The sequence below is a fragment of the Solenopsis invicta genome, chromosome 11 (genome assembly GCF_016802725.1).
Source record: "Solenopsis invicta isolate M01_SB chromosome 11, UNIL_Sinv_3.0, whole genome shotgun sequence".
In the NCBI taxonomy this organism is placed as follows: Eukaryota; Metazoa; Arthropoda; class Insecta; order Hymenoptera; family Formicidae; genus Solenopsis; species Solenopsis invicta.
The window spans coordinates 1,334,487-1,358,079 of NC_052674.1; the positions used below are offsets into that span (position 1 = coordinate 1,334,487).

Consider the following 23,593-nt stretch of genomic DNA (forward strand, 5'->3'; position numbering starts at 1 on the left):
TGACATCGTACTGCAGCTCATTGCCAGCAAAGAACAGCCGTGAAAAAAAGTGACAGCGGAGTTAATCTCCGATCTGCAATCTGTCATCTTCATTATCAAGATGATTGGCGTACGTACATTACGCAGAAAATTGTTTTAAATCGCTTCATGCCATTTCGAATTCCAGAGTTCAGTTATGTGACTTGAACACACGTAATGCCGGGATGATCCTCAACGAGGATGCAGCTTTCGATTTATTGTACATTAATAACTGAGTTCACAATCATTCATCGTAGATGTGATTATAATAACATTGCAACGTTTTTATTTATACAAGAGAGGCATGCGAATTATTCGAATAGAATTCGAATTAGGTAGAATTCGTTTCGATTCGAATTTGAATCTCTATAACGATTCGCATCCAAACCATTCGAAAATTTCGAATGAGAGAGTTTTGAATATGAAATATATGTATTGACAAGCTTACAATTACAAGCTTATTATTACGTTTAATGTGATTTTATATCATATAATTAATGTTTTACGACAGAATCTTTATTTATTATCTGTATATTAAAATTCAACGTAACAAAAAATTAAAAGTTTCAACAATTTGATTCAATTTAATTTAATTCAACTCTATTTGATTCGAATAAAATATTGTTGATTCTATTTGATTTGGATTCGAACAAAGAAAAAAAGTCGATTCGATTTAATTTGATTTGGCGTTAAAAAACTTTGATTAACAAATCTATAATTTGTAGTAAATTAGAATTTCATGAAAAAAGGACAAATAAAGAATTCCATACTGTTAAATTCGTAATATTGAATTTGATATATCCAATTGGACTCATTTTTAATCTTCTTATGGGTCACTTTTGCACTTACTTAATAATTTAAACAAAAAAATGAAGTTAAACAATTTAACTCAAAAAATGTAATAAAGTTGACTCAAATTGAATTCATTATTCACTACGTTCATACTTTAATATGGACGTTGCTTACTTTGAAACAATTCAACCAGAAATGGGTTGATTAGATAAGGTTGTTGTTTTAAACACATATTTTGTATTAAAATAAATCGTGACACACATATAAGTTAAAAATAGCAAAATATTAATTTAAGGAACTGGTTTAAATGTGCTTCTTTAATATTTAGTAGTGAAAGATGACCAAAGATGTTTATGATTAGACGGAACGAAAAGAATATATCGACGTGAAATATCATCAATTTGAGACGCTTCTTGATGTTCAGTTAGACGCTGCGCGCTGCCATCAATCATTTGAATTTGATGTTGGCGAGACAGCGACAAGCGTCATGTGTAATTTTTAAGAATACCAAGCGCGATGTCCGTGAAGTAACGGTATCGGAGATAGAGCAGATGACGGCGGCCCAACCCAAGCGACCCAACCCACCTAACGCATCGTTCTCCATTCCGGTTAGTCTAGTTCCTCGTCAACTCGTCGAGTGCGTAGGTATCCGAGTGGCCAAGCGGGGTCATTGGAGAACAAGGTCAATCGGTCTGGAGATGAAAACCAGATGGATTGGACTCCCGGTGCTGGGGAAAAGGTGGGCCAAGGTGGACACAATCGTTCACGGTGTTCGCACTTGGCAATTAACACTATCGAAGAAATCTTGTTAATTGAATGTTATCGTTTCAATTAAACCATGAGCACGCAACGAGTTTCTTTGCTTCTTTTTCGGAAGATAAATTATTGAAGCAAATGACGACAAGACGTAGAATTCATTATTCATTTAGAAAAAAGTATTATTATCATCAGCTATCTTTTTCTCTTGCAAAATGCTATTGCGAAAAGAGACTGATTACCAGAAATATCTTCACTTAGTACATTAATATTCAAACAATGAGAAATTCGCAAGAAAAGAGCTAATGAGAGTCAGCGCGGGTATAGGTAAGCAATAACAATTATTAATATTATTATAGATATTTATTCATCTTGAAACGATGACAGAAACAAACGTTTTGACTCAACTTTAAAGTCATCATCAGTAGCAAGTTCAAGTAATTGTCATTTGTTTTTGTCATCGTTTGAAGATGAATAAATATCTATAATAATATTAATAACTGTTATTGCGTACCTATACCCGCGCCGACTCTCAGCAGCCTTTCTTGTAAATTTATTATTATTTAAATGTTAAGAGTCCTAATTTAATTACATACTATTTGTTATAATTACATTAATGTTTGTCAAACAGAATGTTGATGGAAAAGTTGAACGAACTTGAGAAATCTTGGCTTTTGACCAATTCACGACACGTTAATGCAATATATGCACTGAGCTGTCCGACGAGTTTCAAATGCACGATTCTGCCCGGCTTTACATAATTTATCGTCAGAAAAAAGTCGTATCCACAATAATTCAACGGTTAGCGGTAACAAACACGACCGCAAAAATAATCCGGTACCAACTTGGAAACCACGAATCGTCTCGATGTGCCTTGTCTTTCGATCGTTTACACGCAACACCTCGAACTTGTAATGATTTATTTTTATTAAAAATATATTCAGATCTTGAAATTTTCCTGATTATATTAATCGATTATGTATAAAATGACATATAAAAATTAAAATTATATATGTCATATACGTTATTGTGCGTAATTAAATTAAGAAAAAACTTGCAATATTTTTGCTAAATTTGCAAGCATTTAATAAACACAATTATATATATATATATATATTGCAAAATTGATTTTAATAAAGAATACTCTATATAAAATATAGCTCATAATAAATAGCTCAATTACTGAGTTCTAGTGTTCCAAATTCTGGAAATTCAATCTTCAATGCTTTCTTGACTGTATAAATTTATATTATTACATAACTATAGATATTTAATTTTATTTGAATTCCTAAGAAGTCTACTTATTGTTATAATATTTCATTAAAATTAAAACTTTAATCTTTTAATAAAAAAAGTATTTAAGGACATATCAGGCATACAGTCTCTACAAAATAAGTAAAATTTGAAAATAAAGACATATTTTTATAGTTTAATGACTCCCTTTCTTATTAAAAATTAAATTATTTTTTGCAACAAGAAAAATTCAATCTTTGATGTAAAATATTTAAGATAATTTATATAAAGTTTTATTGTAATTGTTTAATTATTTTGTAAATAAATAAATAAATTTTATTTATTTTACAGAACTGATTTCTGCATCGCAATAAAACTTTACATAACCCATTTTGAACATTTAAAGTACTCTTAAATTAAAAAATTTAGATTTTTGTTCTTATTTTTTATTTTATTATTTTATTATTAATTATAATTTTATTAGAGCATTTGTCTACTTATTGAAATAATTTTTATCCAGATAAAAAATCACCGCTATTATTTTTATTATTTTTAAATGCAATATAAAACAATCTGTAACTTTTTCATAATTTTCTTAATGTTTTGAGAAATATCTTGAAGATTGATTTTCAATATTTGAGACGCTGCCATTTACCCTATTTTTCTAAAATGTTAAATAATAGCAGTATCAGTATCCAGAAATAACGTGTTTCAGCCATCACAAAATTTCAAATCGGATATAATCATTTTAAAGATTTTGAACTTTATTGTCAGAACGTTCGAGTGTCAATGGCTAAATAAACACGCGCGAGTTCAAGGTTGCTTTGCTTTCCCGTGACAATCCCGCTAGTCTTTCGATGGCCTTTACAATGTTCCGTACTGCGCGAGAAAATTAATCGGAATAATTAATCGAAGGACGAGAGTGAGCATCAGTGTCCAATGCGCGACTTTCACCGAAGTTATTGTCTACGGCTGATTCATTCGGCACCGTTTCTTACAACTGGAAGAACTCACTCCGACGCACGAAGAACAGAATCAATCCCATTTCATTTCCACCTCGTAAATAAATAAAAATATATACATATATATTATAATGTTTCATTGTGTGTGTCGATTAAATTAATCGGAATTGCGCTTTCCCATCACAGGCGATACACCGCGCCCGCTCAAATGTCAGCAGCGAGTTATGGGAGCGATTATGTTTATCCCGCGATTGTTCCACCGTTCCATTCTGCAACATCATTTCTGGATAATAGAAGAGGCGGGCACCTTATCCGCGAAATGATTATTTGCAAAGCCGAGACGGAAATATGTTGCGCGTCGGACAACAAAGCAGCATTACGCCATTTCGCGTTCTCCGCTCGCACTTCTAGCGAGGCAAGTTTAAGTGCAACAAGCTCGAACAATAGGCGATGTGCGATATGCGATGTGCGTTTGCACGTGCGCATTTTCGAACGGCAAACGTGCACGTCGAAAATGCGCACGTTCGAAATATTTGCGCGCATATAGGCTTTCAAGATTTATCATGAATAGTCTGCCCCGGGGCACCGTTAAGACGTTCGTAGATCGATCCGAGGAAACTGGAAAGTATCCCGAACGCTCGACGCTCGACGCTCGCCGTTACTCACATCTCCTCTGTACGTTAAACAATGCATTCCTTCGCGCAGGATTCGTAACGCCCCGCGTCTCCGCTCGATTTTTCTCGCGCGGGTCGCGACGGATCGCGACGTTTTCGCACGAGGGCCGCGCGGCCCCCTAATTAATAACGCGACGGAATAATGAAGAAAGCATGAGGAGAACCGCGAAGGGAAAGTGCGCCACATATTCGAGAATCTCACCTTCGAGTCCCACGAGCTCTTCCGCTTGTGCTCCATCGCGACGGTCATTTTTTTTTCTTCCTGCCCTGCGATTGCGCTCTCGCGCTTTGTCAGCGCTCCTTCAGAACTTGGCGGGCTCGAAGAGTTACGAGGACCATCGCGAATTTCTTTCCCTCGTCAGCGTATGCGTATCAATGGATGACCATGCGAGGACGATCGATTGTCCGTTTCCGTGCGTTTTTTTATGTTTTTTTTAAGAACCGCAAGCCTGGATATCGGCAAGATACATCTCCTGCACGCTCCCGCTTTCCGCTTTGAGGATATTGGCGTCCCGTTCGCTGTAAAGAAGGCATCTTTAAAGAGACTCGTACCATTATTCTCTAGGAAGTATTGGGGTTTATGACTCGACTTCCTTTTTTGTTTTTCAATAATTGCGCGCTGATCGTCATGCGTATTGTGCGGCGGGAGCGCGTAAATAATACGGTCGTTTACCGCTGTTGAAACTTCCGCTCGGCACGGAGTGCCGTTCCTTAGCATTTTCTCAGCAAATCTATATTTATCGTTTCACATTACCATCTTTATTGAAGCTGTAAAATATTCATCAATTTAGAAATTAAGTCTAATAATAGTTTCAAAGTTTTGAAAAAGTATACTTAATGCAGAAACGGATTTTGTTAACGAAAAAAAAGTAGAACACTAGAAGAAGTGTGTTATCTGTGACTATAAATGGTAAAATAATTGTAGCTAAGGGGCTTCTATTTTTACAGTAATTACTACTATAATATTAGTAATAAAAATCTTGTGTTTATAGTTCTACCAACTTTGAGAAAAAATTTTACTATAAATTGTTGATGATTTCAAATGTTATCTAATACCGTAAAATATCAAAATTCAGATAAAAAAAAATAAATATTTTTATATGATAACCACAATTACAGTAAATATTAACTGCTTTTTAACCTGTAACTGTTTCCTAACATTTGTTTTTCTGTTTATGTAATAAGAATAACTAATAGCTGTAATTGGCATGGTTATAAAATAATTATAAATATAATTGGCACCAAAAATAACTATAAATTATATAATACTTAAATTGAGGTAATTTTAAATCTTTTTTTCTTTCAGTAAAATTATTGTAAAAAATATTAATTTTGTTAATATAACTTTCAAATAGAATTTTGTCACGGATCTACGTTAATAATGCTTTGAAACAAACTACTTTCATATACATATTACGTAAAAATATTTTTTAAAGAATATCATGGAAAGCAATAACCAATTCAATATAGTTATTCCCAAATGATACTGTAACTAAAGAGTAAATTAAATCAAAATTAAAGTTAATCTACGTTGATAGAAGTAGACAAATAAAAGTGACAAATGCAAAATTTTGAATATTGCACGTATAAAATTATTATTATAGCTTTTTTAACGTATTTATATCATTCTTTTATAAAATTTAAGAAAAGAGTAAGTAACATAATTGGTTTGTAATTTCTAAAAATGTTTTAGAAAAAGTTAACGAGAGAAGATTCCTAACTCAGAAATTCAAAAAATTATAAGACTTTGGCAATACACAGAAGATATCCTGGCATATAATAAATTATTTTCCTTTTGTTATTTAAATTTACTCTGAAAAAATAAAATCAGCCTTTAAAAATTGGCCCATTTTTTATTTTTTTAAAATTGTTAAACAATTACACTTTGATAAATTTTCTAATCAATAAATCTTATTAAAAGAAAATAAATTCTTTCTTCAAAATTTTTTTCTATCTCTTTTTATTGATAATTAATAAAACAAAAATGGGCCAATTTTTAAGAGTTATCTCTTCAGGATGAGTTGAAGCAGCAAAAAATTTTTTATTAAATATTAAATAATTCTCTATACGTTGTCAATATTTCATAATTTTTTTAATTTTTGAATTGGGAATCTTACGTAAGATATTAATCGTGACATAATATATAGTTTAAATAATCTTACAAATAATTAATAGAAATCACCTAAGTCACATACGAAAACTAATATATACTTCTATGTATAAAACATCGTCATTAGAATTATCTAATGTAATATGTGTGTAACGTTTAGAGCATACATGTTTAATACTTATACCAGATTTATCTTACAGAATCTGTGAACGCTATTGAAAGAACGCAAATCGTTTAATCTTAATGTTCTCGCTAACATTAGTCTCTGTTTTAATTATCTTTCAATAATTAAAGGAACGCCTTTACACGTAATTCACATGTGCCATATCGTAATCAAATCAAACATAGAATATATCAAATAAACGATGCAAACTTTTACAGTTTCTCATACAAATACATCAACAATTAATTCATATCGTATAAATATACTAATAATCAAATTCTAAATTAATCGTTTTAAGCGTAGCATAATTTTTTGCACACGTTCATATGTAAATTACAACAAATCAGGTTTGATCTTCCTGAGTATTCGTACCTAAATCGTCGAATGTGTGGATAAAACTCCGTTTCCAATTGGCAAAGTCACGTTTTTCACAAGACAAATAAAAGGATTTATCAAAAATCACCTCACTGAAAACTGTTCGGAGACCACCTTTAAACGCACGAAGAGGAATAAGAGAGGAGAAAAACAAAGGTCCGGAGATCGGTGGCTGCGGCGAAAACGCACTCGAAGAAAGGAGGCGACTGAGCGACCGCGCGGCGAACGAGACGTTCGCCACCTCGGTCAGGCGGGCACTTCGATCGTCGAGAGGCAGACAATTTCTCCAAGTCGGCGGCCCGGCCACGATCCAAGGGATTGTCCTGGACGAGGAGAGACTGCCAAGAGAACGGCGGCCTGCCCGCTTGCCTGCCTGCCTGCCTCGCTCCTCGTGGATGCACTTTCACGTTATTACCGGTTCTCCACAAGCGCCTGTACGCACGAGGGCACAGTTACAGACTACTCCGGAGCAAGGACGTCTCTCCCTCGTCTCTCCCTGATTCTCTGTGTCCCTTCCTGTCCTTCCGTTCCTATTCGCAACTGCTTTTGATTTCCGATTTTAATCGATTCTCTTTCGTTTTTTCTCTTTTCCTCTATTCCTTCTTACTACATACGAGTTCTGCGTCCTTTTGTTTCGCTCACACTTTGATCCCGTTTCTCCTTTCTCTTCCGCTTCCTATTTACATGTCTGATTTATCTTTCAGTATATAATAAGTGGAAAGAACGTTTCTCTAAAATACCCAAAAATTTAGTTAAATTCCTATAAACGCTACAATATTTCTATAATATTATACAAATATTATTCAAATTAAAATAATATTAAAATAATATTCCGAGAATGTTATTCTAAGAATATAAATTTTTAATATTATAGAAACATTGTATTAATGTTATATGTCCGCTTTGTATAATATTTGTGGTATATTATTTCAATATTAATGGAATATTATGAAAATGTTCTATGAATATTATTTTTGTTAAAAAATTAATGTAAATTATTATGAGTAAAATATTCATAAACTTTATAATTATTACATTTAAAAGTTATAATAATTCCGATAAAATATTGAAATAAATAATATTATTTACTTCTAATATAATATTCATATATTATCAGAAGTGGACACACTTTTTATTAATATTAAATAATACTTCAGGAATATTATTTAGTATTAAATAATATTATGTGCTTATAAGGAGATAAATCTGAAAATAATTTACTTAAATCATTAAAATATTATGTAAAACAAGTATGTAATAAGGAATGCTGAAAAGTTTTGATATTCTAGCAATCTGATCATACATAACTATATTTTGATGGTTCAGCAAATTATTTTCATATCTTTAGCTAAATGTTTAAGCACCTCAGCAAAACCGTTCTTTCCGTTTCAATACATGTATACTTTTCCTCGAATCTCCGCTATTTTCCTGCTTATGTTAAGATCTGTTATACCTTCTTTAGCTATTTTTCTTTTTCTCTTCTCTACTCGGCATCGTCTTCCCGCTATCTTCTGCATGACTTTGCACATCGTTGCTAATTATGCTATAGCTATTACCAGCGACAATGCATACTGTTCGATGTGTCGGAAGCGCGTAACGGCAAATCTCGTGCAGGTGTCTGAGACATTTAAAGAGACAACCACGCGCGGTTTTGCAAGTAAAATGAACTTTTTGATCGGACATGAAGTTTACGGTAATTTACTCCCACGGTATCTCAAGCTGGGCACGTCGTGGAATTGTTCTCGAGTGGCGTAGTGGATGCACTTTCACGTCATTACTGTCGGTGCTCCAGTCGGCATGTGTAGATACGAGTGTTTAAGCAAGATACCGTTTCAGATCTTTTAATGGAATTACAAATGAAATTAATTCCAATATTATCGCGAGGCATCTGTGTAGAAGATCGCTGAATTATATTCCTTCTTGCTTTCTAAATACTGAATATTGTGACTGTTCTATTGCGTTCAAGAAATCGTTTCAAATGCATGTAATTCTGTAATATATTTGACTGATGAAGGCTCAGTATAGCCGAAACGTATCAATTGTTAATTTCTTCGATTTTTCAGTGTGATATGATTTAATTAATGATTTTTGCTACATCCATTATTTGGCTCGTAAATTTGACCCGTTTTTCTATATTATTATTTTTTTTAATTTTATGGCGTCAAATTATTTTCTCTCAGCAGCGTCACATCGGAAACAATTATGTTCTGTTTAATTGAGAGTCAAACATAAAACAAAAGTATATATATAAATGAATGATATAAATATTATAATATACATAAATATATTATAAACATATTATACAAGTAAATATAAAATTGTCAAAGAACAAGTTTAAAGGCTTCTTAATTTTGTTTTTAAATAAAGCCTCACAAAACCTCATTTAAATATTAAGCCTCAAAACTAAATGTATTAAAATTCTTATACCTGCTATATATTTAGAGAAAAATTGTTATATATTTATACAATTTGAAGATAAGTTTTTTGTTTTCTAAAAATTTAATTGTTTATACTTGTTTGGTTTTTGTAGAAAACTCTGATACATACAACAAGCATTTTATTTTTAACAGAAAAGATCGCTGAGAAGATTCAAATACTTTACGATTTTTTGATATAAGAAACTTAAAAATACTTGTTCCGCTTGTAAAGAGAACTAATCTTGTTGAACGGAAAGATATTTTTCAATATATTGCATCAAACACTTTATTAGTACAAGTTATTTTAATTCAAGGGTAACGAGACAGGTTTTGGAATCACACAGAGCGCAATGACATTAATATGCATGTTTTTCATCGTAAATTCTACTTCGGTGAAGCATTAAATTAGATGTAACCTGAAAAGGAATCAGACAATTTTTTAATTTTTATATCTTAAAAAATATAACAAATTACTTTTACGTGATTACATATTATTCAATAAATTATAAAATTTTAATAAACTATTATTATAATTATTATAAAATAAGCAGTATTATTCAGTATAGATGATCTGTAATTCGTAATCAGAATTTAATGAAAAATTATAATAAAAAATCATACATGTATAATTATTGAAGAATTATATACGTTATACACTTGCATTATATATTAAAACACACACACACACACACATATATTAAAATATGTAGCATATACTAACATCAATGTAAATATAGAATAAAATTGAAAAAATGTTATTTTAAATATGTCTTATTTAAAAGTATAATATTAGACGTTTCTTTTAAATATAAATATCAAAATCACTCACTATATTTGTATGCATGACTTTTATCATATGTAATACTTGCAACACCGACAATATTGTAAGAATTACGTGCGGACAGAATATAGTTGATATAGTTGATGTTTCTATGTCGTTTCGATTTCATGTTCGAACATATCTGCCGATTGCTCTGACTATTACGAAAGCAACGGTAATCCGTGCGTTTCTAATGAAACGCAAATACGAGATACAACTTGCAAATAGAAACCACGATAAACCTCTTACTTAGACAGGAATTCAAGCGTGAAGATTACATTTTACCGTTATAAACTTTATTCTTCGAATAATGCACACTCCAAAAAATCTGCAGGTAATCAAAGATTCTCATCAAAGAATTGGTATTCAATGATTGATGTGCGGGACAATGTATTAGATACATTACACTGTAAATTCTGTGATATTTTTTCTTTATTTTGAATATGCAATTTTATAAAAAAAATTCTGTTTTTTTTTAAATAGAATTAGTTTTTAAAATTTATTTTTGTGAGAGAATTACCACCCTTGTTTCTCTTTGAATCATTATGCAGCGTCACATTTCTATAAATAATATTTTAAGTAATAAACATTTCATAACTTTGAGTCTAAAATCAATTGAACAAAATTTATTAACGTAATTGTTAAGTTTCAATTTAAAAAATATTGATTATTAACAAAGTTATTATTATATACAAAATGTAAATGAGTGAATTACCACCTTCTCCTTTATATTAATCAATTATATATTAATGAGATATACTAAATTTTATAATTATAATGTATTGCTAATTATAGAATTAGTATTTCTATTTATGTAATCAATAATATATAAATTAATTAAGTGTAGGCTTGATATGCAAAAAGTATTTCATCGTAAGTAAAAGGTATTTGTCACAAAATACTGTCACTGACAATTCGCGCTATCTGCAATTGTGAATATTTTTGCCGCGCTTTATAAAGTGTCAAAGATTTTAAGCGAAACCTTACCACGGTTATTTTAAGTCACGAAAATCGAGACGACAAAGAATGTGGAAAGACGAGTCGAGTGGAAAGAAGCTAAAAGAACATAAAAGACATCACGATAACAAACAGATTTACCTGTATGCGAGACCGGAGACTTAATTCCCCAATCTAGCAGAACCACCTTTGCGCTCACTAAAATCGTGGTTATTATTCTCCAAAAAATAAAAAAACAAACTTCTTACAGAATTCGATCTACTCTGTCCGAAAAAACGCGTTGGTCGGTCTCCCCAACACGCAAAGCACTGTCTTCGCTCGGGCAAAAAGACTACCCTCGACAGCTGCCCGGAAGTGGCCGCTTCGACGAGCAGACTGATTCTTAACGCGCCTTCCGTACTCGAAGAAACACGACGGCTCCTCGAGGGACAAGCCACCTTTCCTTGTGTCGCGTTAAGAAACAACCGTTAACGTGAGATACGCGGTGTATACGCCGTGCGAGTCGACCAGCGATTGATGACCCGATGGTGCCGTACGTGGCACCCTTCTCCGACCAGAAGAGAAGCGAAGAGAAGAAAACGAAGACGGTCTCGCGACAAATTGTGCGTGTCGACGTCGAGTAACGTCTTACCACAGCAAGCGCTCTCGCCGAGACTGGCAAGTGAAAGTCTCGCTGAAATTATTTTCCTATAGCATATTAATATCAAAGTAGACGATTCTTAATGTTCACATACACTGATGACCTGTTATTTGCAAAATATTCATCGATTTATAAGATGATTTCATTGCTTCTGTAAAAAGTAAATATTTCTCGTGTTAAAATGTATTTGAATAACTTAAAAATGTGTAAGAAATGCTGTAATACAAAGTTACATAATATTACGTAATTTTACATCATATAAAATTGTCATGCATTTTATATAATTATACTGTAATCAACATCAAAGATGATAGTAATCTCCATGATCTCCATTATTAACTAGCGCAACTTGTGGTACCATACTGTAAAACAGAAACAAACATTGGTCGCTTAATTGTTCAGTTTATTTGTATAGACAATTAAACGATACATATACATGTATGTACGAATTACATGTGTTTTCTTAATTCTAATACATCGATATAATGTTTATATGTTCGGGTGAATGATCATATTAGGCGATTACATACAGGCGATATATTTTCTTGGGTCGATATGGATTAACGAATGTTGCACTTTCCGTTTGACGAAATAAACGTAGACTATAGGAAAATGTTAGCTATAGCGCGACTACCGATCTTTTATATTCGAAGGTGACTTCTCGCGGATTGAAAGATGGACGAGACACGATAGTCACTGATCGGTATTATTTCCATAAGACCTAGAAAAGCTAGACCGAGCGTAAAGTGCGAGACCGGAAGATCACGTAGAAAGAGAGATGGAGGCAGTTGTCGTAAAAGAGGAAAGAGACATTGCATGAATAAGAGACGATAACTGCTTTCAGCTTTTTTTTCTACCCGATCTTCATTAGTGAAGCATTACATACGCTCGCTTTACTTTTACCATGTCTGATTACTTAATGTCAAAGATGAGTCTTGTAAATGCAACAAAATTCCGATTTCGCGTCATTTAATTAATTATTAAGATACGTTGTTCGTAGATCTTAATATCTTAAGGTACTAATGTATTTTAATCAGCTAGTGTATCTTAAGGTGTACACTATTCGAATACAGTTCGAACGTCCGGGATACCAAGCACTATGGGATCACTTGGCACGTCATCCATTTAATAACAATCGACGCTCGGCTAGAATGTCATTTTTTACCTTAAATCGGCAAAAAGTCATTTAAAAAAGTCAGAAAGAAGGGAAAAGATAGAGAGGGGGGATAGCAGGAACATTTTCATTGTATGCATGTCATTAAAATAAAAATAAAAATGAAGAAAAGATCGAGATAAATGGTTTGGTCCGGACGAGTCTAGAATGTGGACATTCAACTGTAGCGCTTGAATCAAGACTTTACTATGAAAGTCCGTTTAATACTTTAAAATAATGTTCCTGCTTTTTAAGTTCTTTTATATCTCATGAGATCGATAACGGCACGAATTCAGAGATCGGTGTCATACCAGGCCGCGACCTGGTTGTTGTCTTGCGGTGGTGCAGGAAGCTCTTCCAAGTGATCGAAACTCAAGTCACCATCGTGCGCCACGTCCATAGTGTCCATTGCGCCATATGTCGATCCACCACCTATCTCTAACCCTTGCATGGAATCTACTGGTATCTGGTCATAACCTGTTGCAAGGAAAAACATCATTTCCTACAAAAAATTCATCGCTCACGTGCGTGCAATTACATCGACAAACGTTACACACTGCACGCGGAGTGCAGAAACTTCATTAATCAGTGAAGCGTAACTTGCGAAATACTTTGACAGTTTTTTGGCTTTACAAGATATAAAGTTTGTTATGTATCTTTAAAAAGATTACATTTCTTTTAACAACTATCGTTTAATCAATGTATAGGGGAGACTGGGGTCAGTTGACTATAGAGTTGACTATGGAGTTGAATCTATATTTAAAACGAAATGCTGGAAATAGTTATAATATGTTTATACACATAGCAGACGGTGTTGCCCGGTATTTCTGTACAGATGCATATTGTTTAAAAACTACAATTATCGAAAAATCATACAAACATATTTTTAATCTTTTCACTAGTTTTCAGTTATTATTAAAATATTATTAAACAGTCTAATGTATTCAACAGCAACTGATATAAATGCTTTTTTGATAAATCTGTTTTGTCTGTAAAAATTCAAAGCTGAAAATTTGGTCAACTAGTCTTAATCTCTCCTAATTATTTTATAATTATAATATAATTGATGTACTGACGTACATTATATTTAGTAGTTACCATATTTACTTATTAATTAATTTATTATATATTATTCATCAGAAATCAGAAAAATTATTATTATTTAATGACAAAAAAGCTTTCTAATAATACTCAATAATCACAAAGATCTGTAAAATAACAAATATGTATAAACTAAAATAAAATCTGACCTTTTTCAATTTATAGCGAAATAAGCGATATAATAGCTATATAATGTTGAAGCTTGATGTTACATGCCACCATGTGATAAGACAAATAGAAAAAGTGTTACACGTTACTAATTTTTCAATTACGTTTTCAAAAAATTGATGATGAATATGTACAATACTTCCTTATGGAGAACTGCTGGAAAATTTTTACTTAGTTACTTACAAACATCATCCTCCTATACGACTCCTTCATCGTAAAGCGCGTATAATAGCAGAGGTAAATAATAGTAGAAAAGTAAGTATTTGCATACAAAACAATGTAAACATGCGTAGGTAAAGTTTGAGAGACAGCATTTATGTATTAATTAAGTGCGTCCATAACTACGATTTGAGATGTAATATTTAAAAAATTAAATAGTTTGTAATTGTTAATATCTTTTTGAATTCTATTCAAATTATAAAATATTCTACATTTATATAATTAAAATATTTATTGCACCGTTACTTATAGAATCCATAAGTAATAAATAAAAAATAATAAAAAAAATGTTTATATAAAAATGTTATGTGATAACTGCGCGTTTTTCGTTACAGTTTTAATGTAGATGATTTACATCATTTTTATGAGTTTTCCATATTTACCGTTGTAAAAACAAAGTTATCATATTTTGCGGAATATAGTAATAGTAATAAGCGTGCTCGACAAATCTTAAAGTTTTTACATGTAACAATGAACATGCAGTAAACACTGACAATCAATTAGACGTCAAACAATCATAACGAAAACCAGAAAAATACATGAAGACCAAATGTCACCTATGTTACTGCGAGAAACTGTTGATAGCCTGTATTTTAATTTAAGTCCATGGGTTAAGCTGCTGTTAAAATAACATACGATTAAATGCATTATTTCATATTAGAGGTGATGTCGAAGAGAGTGGTAAATTCATTAAATTTTCTCGTATTTACAACGCAAGACAAAATTGATTCGTGAGGGTTGCATTATCGCGTTTACAATCATCCCGCGTCATAGTCATTATACGCCATACACAATTTAGACAAAACGAGATTCGTATTTTATGACCATTTAGCTCCGTTTACCCTCAATCGAGTAGCAAATCGATTGTTCAGAAGCAGCATTCGATGAATAAAATGGTTAATATGTAAATTACCTTGCGGTTGAAAACCCCGACCGCCATGGCTGCTGTGTACGCTAGGAGGTCCTTGGCCATACATACCATCATAGCCTTGCTCAGGGCCAAGCATGTCCTGAAGATTAGGTAGCTGAGGTCAACACAAAGCATATCTTCTAAGGGCGGGCGTGACACCACGAAATACGACAAGATTCGCGCTATACTTGGTAAATTTTCTATGATATTGAAAACGGCCAACGGGGGCTTGCATAAATAATAACATGAATAATAAGGTAACAATAATGATAAAAAGACAATTTTCGAAGTAAACATCTGCAGAAGGAACAAAACGCATTCCCATGCATACTGTAATCTTGCAAACTTAATTAGACAAGGAAAGATCCAGATATATATCTCGCTGATTTTGGAAAGTTCGATATTAAAATATAGAAATTTGATATCACAAAAGTAACATTGAGGTGTCAATGTGTCAAAGAATTGGAGTTACAAAGTTTTGTTCTTTATTGTTTGAAACTGGCTAATAATATCTTTTTTTTCCCTCTATATTTTTTTCTCGTATTCTTAATTTGTTTGATTTTACAAAATAAAAAAAATTAATATACATAAAAAGCAAACATATTTTTTTTAATTATTACATAATTTAATTATTAAAAAAATTAAGTTTAATTAATTATGTAAAAAGCTCGAAATACGCGCGCGCGTTAAATTACTTCTTAAATATATATCATTTAATAAAAACTATGAATTTGAAAGACTAGTACTACAATTAAATTGATTCTGTGAAGCTTTGCTGTGATATCTGTCACGCATACGATTATTCTAAACTTTAAAATCTTATATCTTCAATCCTTTGATTCATTAGGACTTGAATGTTATTACTTTCAATGACAAAATCAGATGTGTATCTTAATATCAAACTTTCTAAAATCTACAAGATACATATCTAAAAATCCTCTTTAAAAATCGTAATGTATCTCATGATTCATCAGGCGCATGGCCGAATCATCTTTTTCAATCTTTCAGCGTTTTGAAATATTGATATAAAAATATCACAAAAATATAATTGAACCTCGGACATTAAAGTGTATGTTACGAAGCTTAAGCATATAAAACTTAAAATTTAGTTTACAAGTTAATTATAATTATGTATTAAAGTGCATTTTTACGTGAGAGAAGCAAACATTTCAAAACAACTTGTTTATAACTTGTTAAGCAATATAACATTATATGAAATTAGTTTTCACATTATGTACCCGCCATCTCCGCAAATATAGTGATAAAAAAAATCTAAGCGTAAAAACTGAATGAAAACTAAACGTTATATAGCACGCAAATGAGTACTGCAGATGACTTAATGGTGCAATAATTGGAATAAATAAATGACATTGTACATAGCTTATAAACAGCTGTGTTTGGAATTAATCTTACACGGGGAAAATCTTATAACGTATAAATACCTGGTCTTTTATAATTAGAAAGAGGGGGAGTGTCTCTATAAGCAATAAGAACTATTATCATAACGTGGCACAATTTACCAAACACAATGTAACCACCTAGAAGTGTTCAACATATTTCTAAACTACAATTTTCATTTATGTCATATTACAAACCTGATTCCTGCCAAGGACTTGGAAAAAATCAATTATAAAAAGGCGAAGCTAAGACATAAAACTAAAACTTGCTATGTTACATAGTGTTTGCTAGTAAATCTATTTCGCCACGGCACGAAATAAAAAGGACGTGCACGCAAAGTGTCTGTTCTCTACGATACCTGAAGATCTGGGGCCATGCTGAAGTCGGTATTGTTCCACAGGTTTGTGTCTTCGCGGAATAAGGAATTTGTCAGCTCCATGGAAAGTCGTTTTTTGTACTCTTGGGGCTTGTCCTCGCTCATGCGGAATAGCACTGCCGCTGCATAAGTAGCGACACCCTCATTCCTGGAGTGTAACAGTTCTGTCAGTGGAGCAGTAGCTCCCTCGTGTTCTATTATCTCGGCGCCTTCTTTGTCGGCTGCCAGTTCGCAAAGTACACCGGCTGCCACACGTTGAATATTTTCAATCTCGTTGAACAATAGCTGCCAATAAAAAAACCAAAACCGTTATTACACAATTATCAAATAAAAATATCAAATAAAAACATTAAATAAAAAAATTGTATGTTACGATAAAAATTAAGAAATTCAATAAAATGTTATAAACACTTTCGTAAAAACATTCTATACGTACTTGGACGAAAATCGGGATCACGTTCTGTGATTGAATGATGGCCCTATTGTGGGACTCTCTTGCAAGAATATGAAGAGCACCTACTGATCCTTCCACTATTTCTTCCATACGAACACCATCTGCATATGCACCTGATGTTTGTTGATTTCCGGTACTAGCGACAGATGATCGTTGCTACAAATGAAAAATAACATATGTAAAAAAACTATAATAATATCAAGCAATTTTTTTATTCCTCGTTTATTCTTCGTTTAATCCTGTATTAAACTACGCACTAAAAATCAAGAATTTGATTAATCCAATCCAATAATTTCAATTTTAAATTTATTTCATTCTGACTAGTTGATTCTAATCTCTAAATTGCAATTTTCAATCTTCAATATGTAATCCGTAAAATGGGCTTTAAATAGTATATAAACAATAATAACACAAACACTTTTTGTCAGTAGAAAATTATACGATTAAAATATTAATTGTTATGCAATATACATATATGTGTAATTGTTAAACAAAGATAAGAAAACGCGTCATTATCGACCAACAGAGAATCTTGGTGCCTAATAATATTTTTTGTGTAAATTTTTACCAATTCGTACAAGCTATGAGCTGATTATTCATCCATTTTAAAGCTGGTTTCTAATATCACACATTTAATTAAACAAGCAACTTTATAAAACTTAAAAAAGACGAAAAATAATAAAAGTTTCAATTTTGTTTAAGATGTTATTTCAGTTCTATGTCTAAGATGTCTGCGTTATCCCAATTCATTGAATGATTCTAAAATATGTTCCAAAATAACAGTGTCTCGACGAATTTAATCTAATATTATTCGCATATTCTTTTATTCTTGTCTTTAATTTCCTTTTTGTTTGGCCTATGTAGGACTCACAATCTTTACAACTTATTTTATATATCACATTATTTGTGGAAGTAGAGGTGTCTTTATCTTTTTGTAAATAATTAATAAAATATCTAAAAAACTGAAATAATGATTTTTTTCACATTCAATAGTGAATTGCAATCAGCAATGATAATTATTAAGTATATTAAAAATATCCATCACGCGGTTCAGTGGGACTGCCAAAACTCTCAATATCCCACATAAAAAGGTAGATCTATCCCTAAATTGTTCATTTCCGAAGATTCTACTAGTAATTCTTGCATAACAATGTTAGCGATAATCGAGGATATTACATCAATAATAATCACTTATTATTGTATATAATTTTTTTCATATAATGGTTTATACTTACTCGTTGAGTATCTTGGAATGCACGCATCAAGAGTCTGACGAGATGATGTATCGCGCCGTGATCGCGTAACGGGATGTGATTAGACGGACAAAGAGCCAAGTTGCGGATTAACCCGATAACCGCCTTCACCAATGGCCAGCGCGATGGTGGGTGAAGTAATTTAACTATAACCTGAATTCCATAATTCAATCGAACGGAATTCTGCGCCATTTCCGCTTCGCCGTGACGCGAGGTCAAGTGACGTAAGGCGCACACCGCCGGTTCGGTTATCTCCTCCCGATCACCGGCGTTGATGATCGTACGAACAAGTGCTTCGACACCGCCAAAATTACATACTGCAACCTGAACAGAATTAACAAAATTAAAACAGATACACGCAGATATATGCGCACTGTGAAAAAATATTTTATTTCGACGTACTTTGTTGCGCTGATTATTACAAGTCAAGTTTGACAAAATGCCAGCGGCGCATGTGACTACATTCACGTCTGCTGATCCGAGCACAAGCACGAGACTCTGTAGTAAATTATCGAGTCCGTCAACTTTTGTACCAGCGTCGGACAAATTACGTAATGTCCACAAACAATTCTGCACTAGTCTTTGACTCGGATTTGCAAGATGCATAGCGAGTGCTTGCATGCCACCAGCTTCCACAATCGCAGGTTTATTACTAGGGCAAACAGATAATACTGCAAACATAAATCATCGATTAATAATCACGAACTTTTATTATACAATTCCAAAAGATTATATTATGATAAATTAGAAATTAATTACCTTTCAACACTCTCGAAGTGGTCCATAACAGTTTCTCATATTCGTAAGAACGCATAATGCGCACAAGCTCTATCGGGCCTTGCGAAGCAAGAATAATTAGCTTGCTCTCCTGATTCCCATATGCCAGAATCTGGAGGCAATCGGTGACAATGGCTAGAAATTTGACATTGTTTCGTTGCAATAGAGCGACCATCTTTTGCAAACCACCGGCAAGACGTACAGCCATCTTAGAACCGTCTTGATGAAGCAATAAGTTGTGTAACGTCGTTATTGCGTAAAAAAGAACAGATTCCACTGGAGAGCTCAGCAGTTTTACGAGCGCAGGGATACCACCGCTCTTGAAAATAGCTAGCAAGCCTTGTCTGTGATGTGATAAATTGTGTAGAGTGCCGACTGCAGCCTTCGTCGATTCTAAATCGTCGCTGTTAGAAATAGCGCGCACTAAAGCAGCTACCATTTGCGAGCTGTTCATGATGGCATGACGAGATGCTTCTTTCTTGGACAGCTGGTGCACCATCATAGCTGCCTGAGAAACAACCACTTGATCCTCGTCATTCAACAGCTTGATTAATTCTGGAATAGCGCGTGTAGCAAGATCAGCGTCATCTTGATAATTAATCAAGTTAACAACGGCATGTTTCAGCATTTGGCTCGGCTCGGCCAATCTCTGTACAGCGGTAGGCTGTGCAGGATCAAATTGGGTGGAAGGTATTTCTACACCTTCCTCCAGCGTTTCAGGAAACATGGCTGCGCGGACACGCTGCGATCGAGTGTGACTCAGTTGTTGATTCATTTCTGAAAGATGTCAAGCCATTCTCTATTATAACACATACTATACAATTTGGAAATATTGGATTTACAAACGGAATGATAGTCTCACCATCTACTTGATCCTGTGTAAAACCCTGTGCAAATCCTTGGTCCAGATCGAACATCAGTTGATCCCCTTCCATCTCCTCATCTTCCTTGCCGGAAAGAGATGGTGCCTGAGTGACAGCGCCGGAATGGATACCTGAATCGTTCATGTAGGAGTTCTGCTGCCACATCAGGGTTTGCTCCTTGGCAGAGCCCATGGGTAAATCACCCGGGCCCTGATAATTACCCTGAGACACTGTAATTCAAATAAACGTAAGTCCAATTCATGCATGATGTGCATCGTTTATCCTTACTGTTCATCAAATGTTAACTTTTAAGTAGGTAGATAGTCAAAAGATATATAAGTAGGTAGGTAGAGTGCTGACAACATTAAAAAAAATATATTATTGTCATATTTTCATTAGTATATTATGTTATATTTAAATTTACATTAGATAAATTCTTAGAAGATAAAAAAATGTAGAAAAAAATAAACTTTAAGACTTGTAGACAACAGTTTTTATCCTTCTTCTCCAAAACAAGGTTTCTAATCTTGCATTTCTTCATTGCCTGGAGTGCTACTCCTATCTACTTATAGATTAAACAAACCAAATATAAATAGTAAAAATGTTTAACATTTGATGACAAATGATCGATGCATCACATGTAAAACAAAATGCATCTTGAATCGCACAAACGTGACTTACTTGGTCTGGATTGATTCGTCGACATTGGGTAACTCATGATTGCGGCAAGAATTTATCCCTGTGCCTGAAATAAACAAAAGCAGATCTCCGTCAGCATTTAGACGCTCCCTATCTGCGGAGTGCAGTCCCTCGACACGCGGCCACTCTCAACGTCCGCCCGAGCTATTCCAGTTATGCAAAAGGAAAGTAACAATGCAAAACAAAACCAAACGCGAAGCGACATTCCCGTTGTCCAGCACCTTTACCGGCACGGTGAGAGGCGACCGCGTACGTTCCAGATCTCTCCGAGATCACTACGAGATAATCGGTTGGAGCAAGAAAACAAATCGCTCCGGAGCAGTATGAGCTCTCGTTAAAACGTTCACTCGAGCGACACTGCAACGGTACGGCGGGTCAGTGCATCCCGCTACAACAAGGAAAGATGCTCCCGTACGGAATGTGGGCGCGATCGAAGGATCCCTCTGTCTCTCTCACTCTCACGTTCTATTCTCCCCCCTCCTCTCGCTGTCTCGCTCTCGCATCGCACAGTTTCAGGCTTGTGGGAGTTCGCGCGGCCGGCCGCGATCGAATATGCGTCACGTCGTGCCGTTGCACCCAACGCGGGTGTAGTCACGGCGGAGTCCGTCCACCCGAGGAATCCAGGGCGGAGGCGCGCATCGGCCGCGTGATACAACGACAGGACTCCAGGAATGCGATGTGTCACCATTTTCTGACAATCGGCCGCGTGGGAGGCAGGGGAGGGGAAGAAAGGCGCGGGGGACGCGAAGGGAAAGGCAACTCTGACGTGTGTGTGCGTGTGTACACACGTACGCACGTAGGCACATACACATACGCGACGTCGAGTGAGACAAGGGACGGGGGAAGGAGAAAAGAATCACTGCATCGAGATGAGAGATACCGCCAACAACGAAGAGAGAATTCACGTCGCGGAGCGTCAGACACTCGACGCGCATGTTCGTGCCTAGCGATCGACTCCGGTCCTAGCGTCGACCTAGCGGACGACGATTCCCTTTGACGCCCGACGAGGGACTAAAGGGATTCGCGGATGAAAATACGCGGGCACAGGTTCTCAGAGAAATTAAATGGCCAAGGCCTCTCGCTTCATGCTCCGAGTGTGGCTCACCACGAGTGTCGAATCAGTCGAATGCGAAATGAAATGCACACGTTTGCGCGTGCAGCCTCTCTTTCTCCCTTTCCTCGGAAGACCTGTCGCTCGCTGCTCCGCGAGCTATTTCCTCTCTCGATGAATTCTGGGACGTCCCCCCGTGCACGGGGGAAACACAGGCGTGAGAAGCGTCCGGCACCGGAAGTCAACGGTGGATTATCTGTCGGCGCGTGGGCGGCAGGCACTTTGACACACCCAATGTAAACACACTCGCGACGCTCCTCGCCTCCCAGGAGCGGATCAGAGCGAAATCGAGCCGCGATCTCCGGCCGCAATGGCGCTCCGCAGGCCTCCGACGACACTTACCGTGAGTGCTACCGTGTTTCGACTCCGCGAATCCTGCTCAGCACGCGACACCGATCCCGCGACTGGCGAGCGGCAGCCTCCCTCTCGTCGACGTCGTCGGCGTCGTCGCCACCACGTTATTCGCGCACTATCGTTTCACCACGAGCCGACCTGGCACTCCTCACGATGCTCCAACAACGATTTCACTAAGCAAAGATGGCGGAAAGCGACGCGCATCGGATAACGCACGAACGCCACCTGCCGCCTGCGCCGATCCTGAATTGTTGCAGGGCGATAGGACTGGATAGAACGAATGGAGCGAGAGATGGATTTCCTCTTCTCTCTCTCGCTCCTCTTTCTCTTCTTCTCTTTCTCTCCTTCCCTTTCATCTTGGCCGGCTCGGGCATCGAACCGCCACCTCTTTGTAGCGTTCCGCTTCGGTTTAGTCGTGCAAGCCAAGACACGGTGTCGTTCCCGGAAGAAGTTATGACGATTTCTGACGACGAAAGAGATTTGGGTGAAGAAACGAGCGAGAGAAACTCGTTTGACAAGTCTTTACGTCAAATACAAGACTAGGTTTATTCATATAAATGTAAAAATAAATTTTTAGAAACGTTAAGTAATATTCAATTATAATTGTATGAATTGAATTTATCACAAAAAATGTAACTTTTAATGCAAAAACCTAATGAGCAGAGTAATATTTTATGAAGAAAAATATTAAAAATGTTAAAATTAATGAAATATATTTCTTTTTTCATTAAAAAAAGTATTTATTGCATTATTGTAGAAATTATTTTTTTAACAGTAAAATAAAGATAAATGTATTCTTTTAACTTAAATTATTATTTCAAAAAAATGATTAATATAAAA

At 34.8% G+C, this 23,593-nt stretch overlaps 2 protein-coding genes across 11 annotated transcripts in view; both read right to left on the reverse strand.

The window, feature by feature from the left end:
* The window catches only part of LOC105197004 (atrial natriuretic peptide-converting enzyme), a 29,435-nt gene extending 21,626 nt beyond the window's left edge, over positions 1-7,809 (reverse strand). Inside the window, exons 1-2 of one of the 2 annotated variants that reach the window (XM_039454776.1) lie at positions 7,172-7,809; positions 4,638-4,954 (exon numbers count right to left, since the gene is read on the reverse strand). In XM_039454776.1, coding sequence (XP_039310710.1) covers positions 4,638-4,685 — 48 coding nt within the window. In that variant the 5' untranslated portion in view covers positions 4,686-4,954; positions 7,172-7,809. Of the gene's footprint in view, positions 1-4,637; positions 4,955-7,080 lie in introns of both variants that reach the window. The other variant, XM_026130822.2, reaches the window with a different exon arrangement.
* Positions 7,810-12,299: 4,490 nt separating this feature from the next.
* Positions 12,300-22,973, reverse strand: LOC105196971 (armadillo segment polarity protein). Of its 9 annotated transcripts, none has more exons than XR_005575818.1 (11): positions 22,742-22,973; positions 21,271-21,334; positions 20,589-20,819; positions 19,709-20,503; positions 19,352-19,620; positions 18,932-19,273; positions 17,679-17,852; positions 17,225-17,527; positions 15,472-15,568; positions 15,116-15,174; positions 12,300-13,547 (listed from the first exon to the last, which is right to left on the reverse strand). XR_005575818.1 is itself a non-coding variant. In XM_011163143.3 (10 exons), exons 2-10 carry the CDS (start codon positions 21,305-21,307, stop codon positions 13,363-13,365), a joined length of 2,433 nt encoding a protein of 810 aa, XP_011161445.1. In that variant the 5' UTR covers positions 21,308-21,334; positions 22,742-22,973; the 3' UTR covers positions 12,300-13,362. The 9 variants fall into 9 exon arrangements, 5 of the variants coding, with proteins under 5 accessions (XP_011161445.1, XP_011161443.1, XP_011161444.1 ...); XR_005575817.1 differs by having other exon boundaries at positions 15,116-15,177; XR_005575816.1 differs by having other exon boundaries at positions 15,472-15,583.
* Between the last annotated feature and the right edge of the window lie 620 nt (positions 22,974-23,593).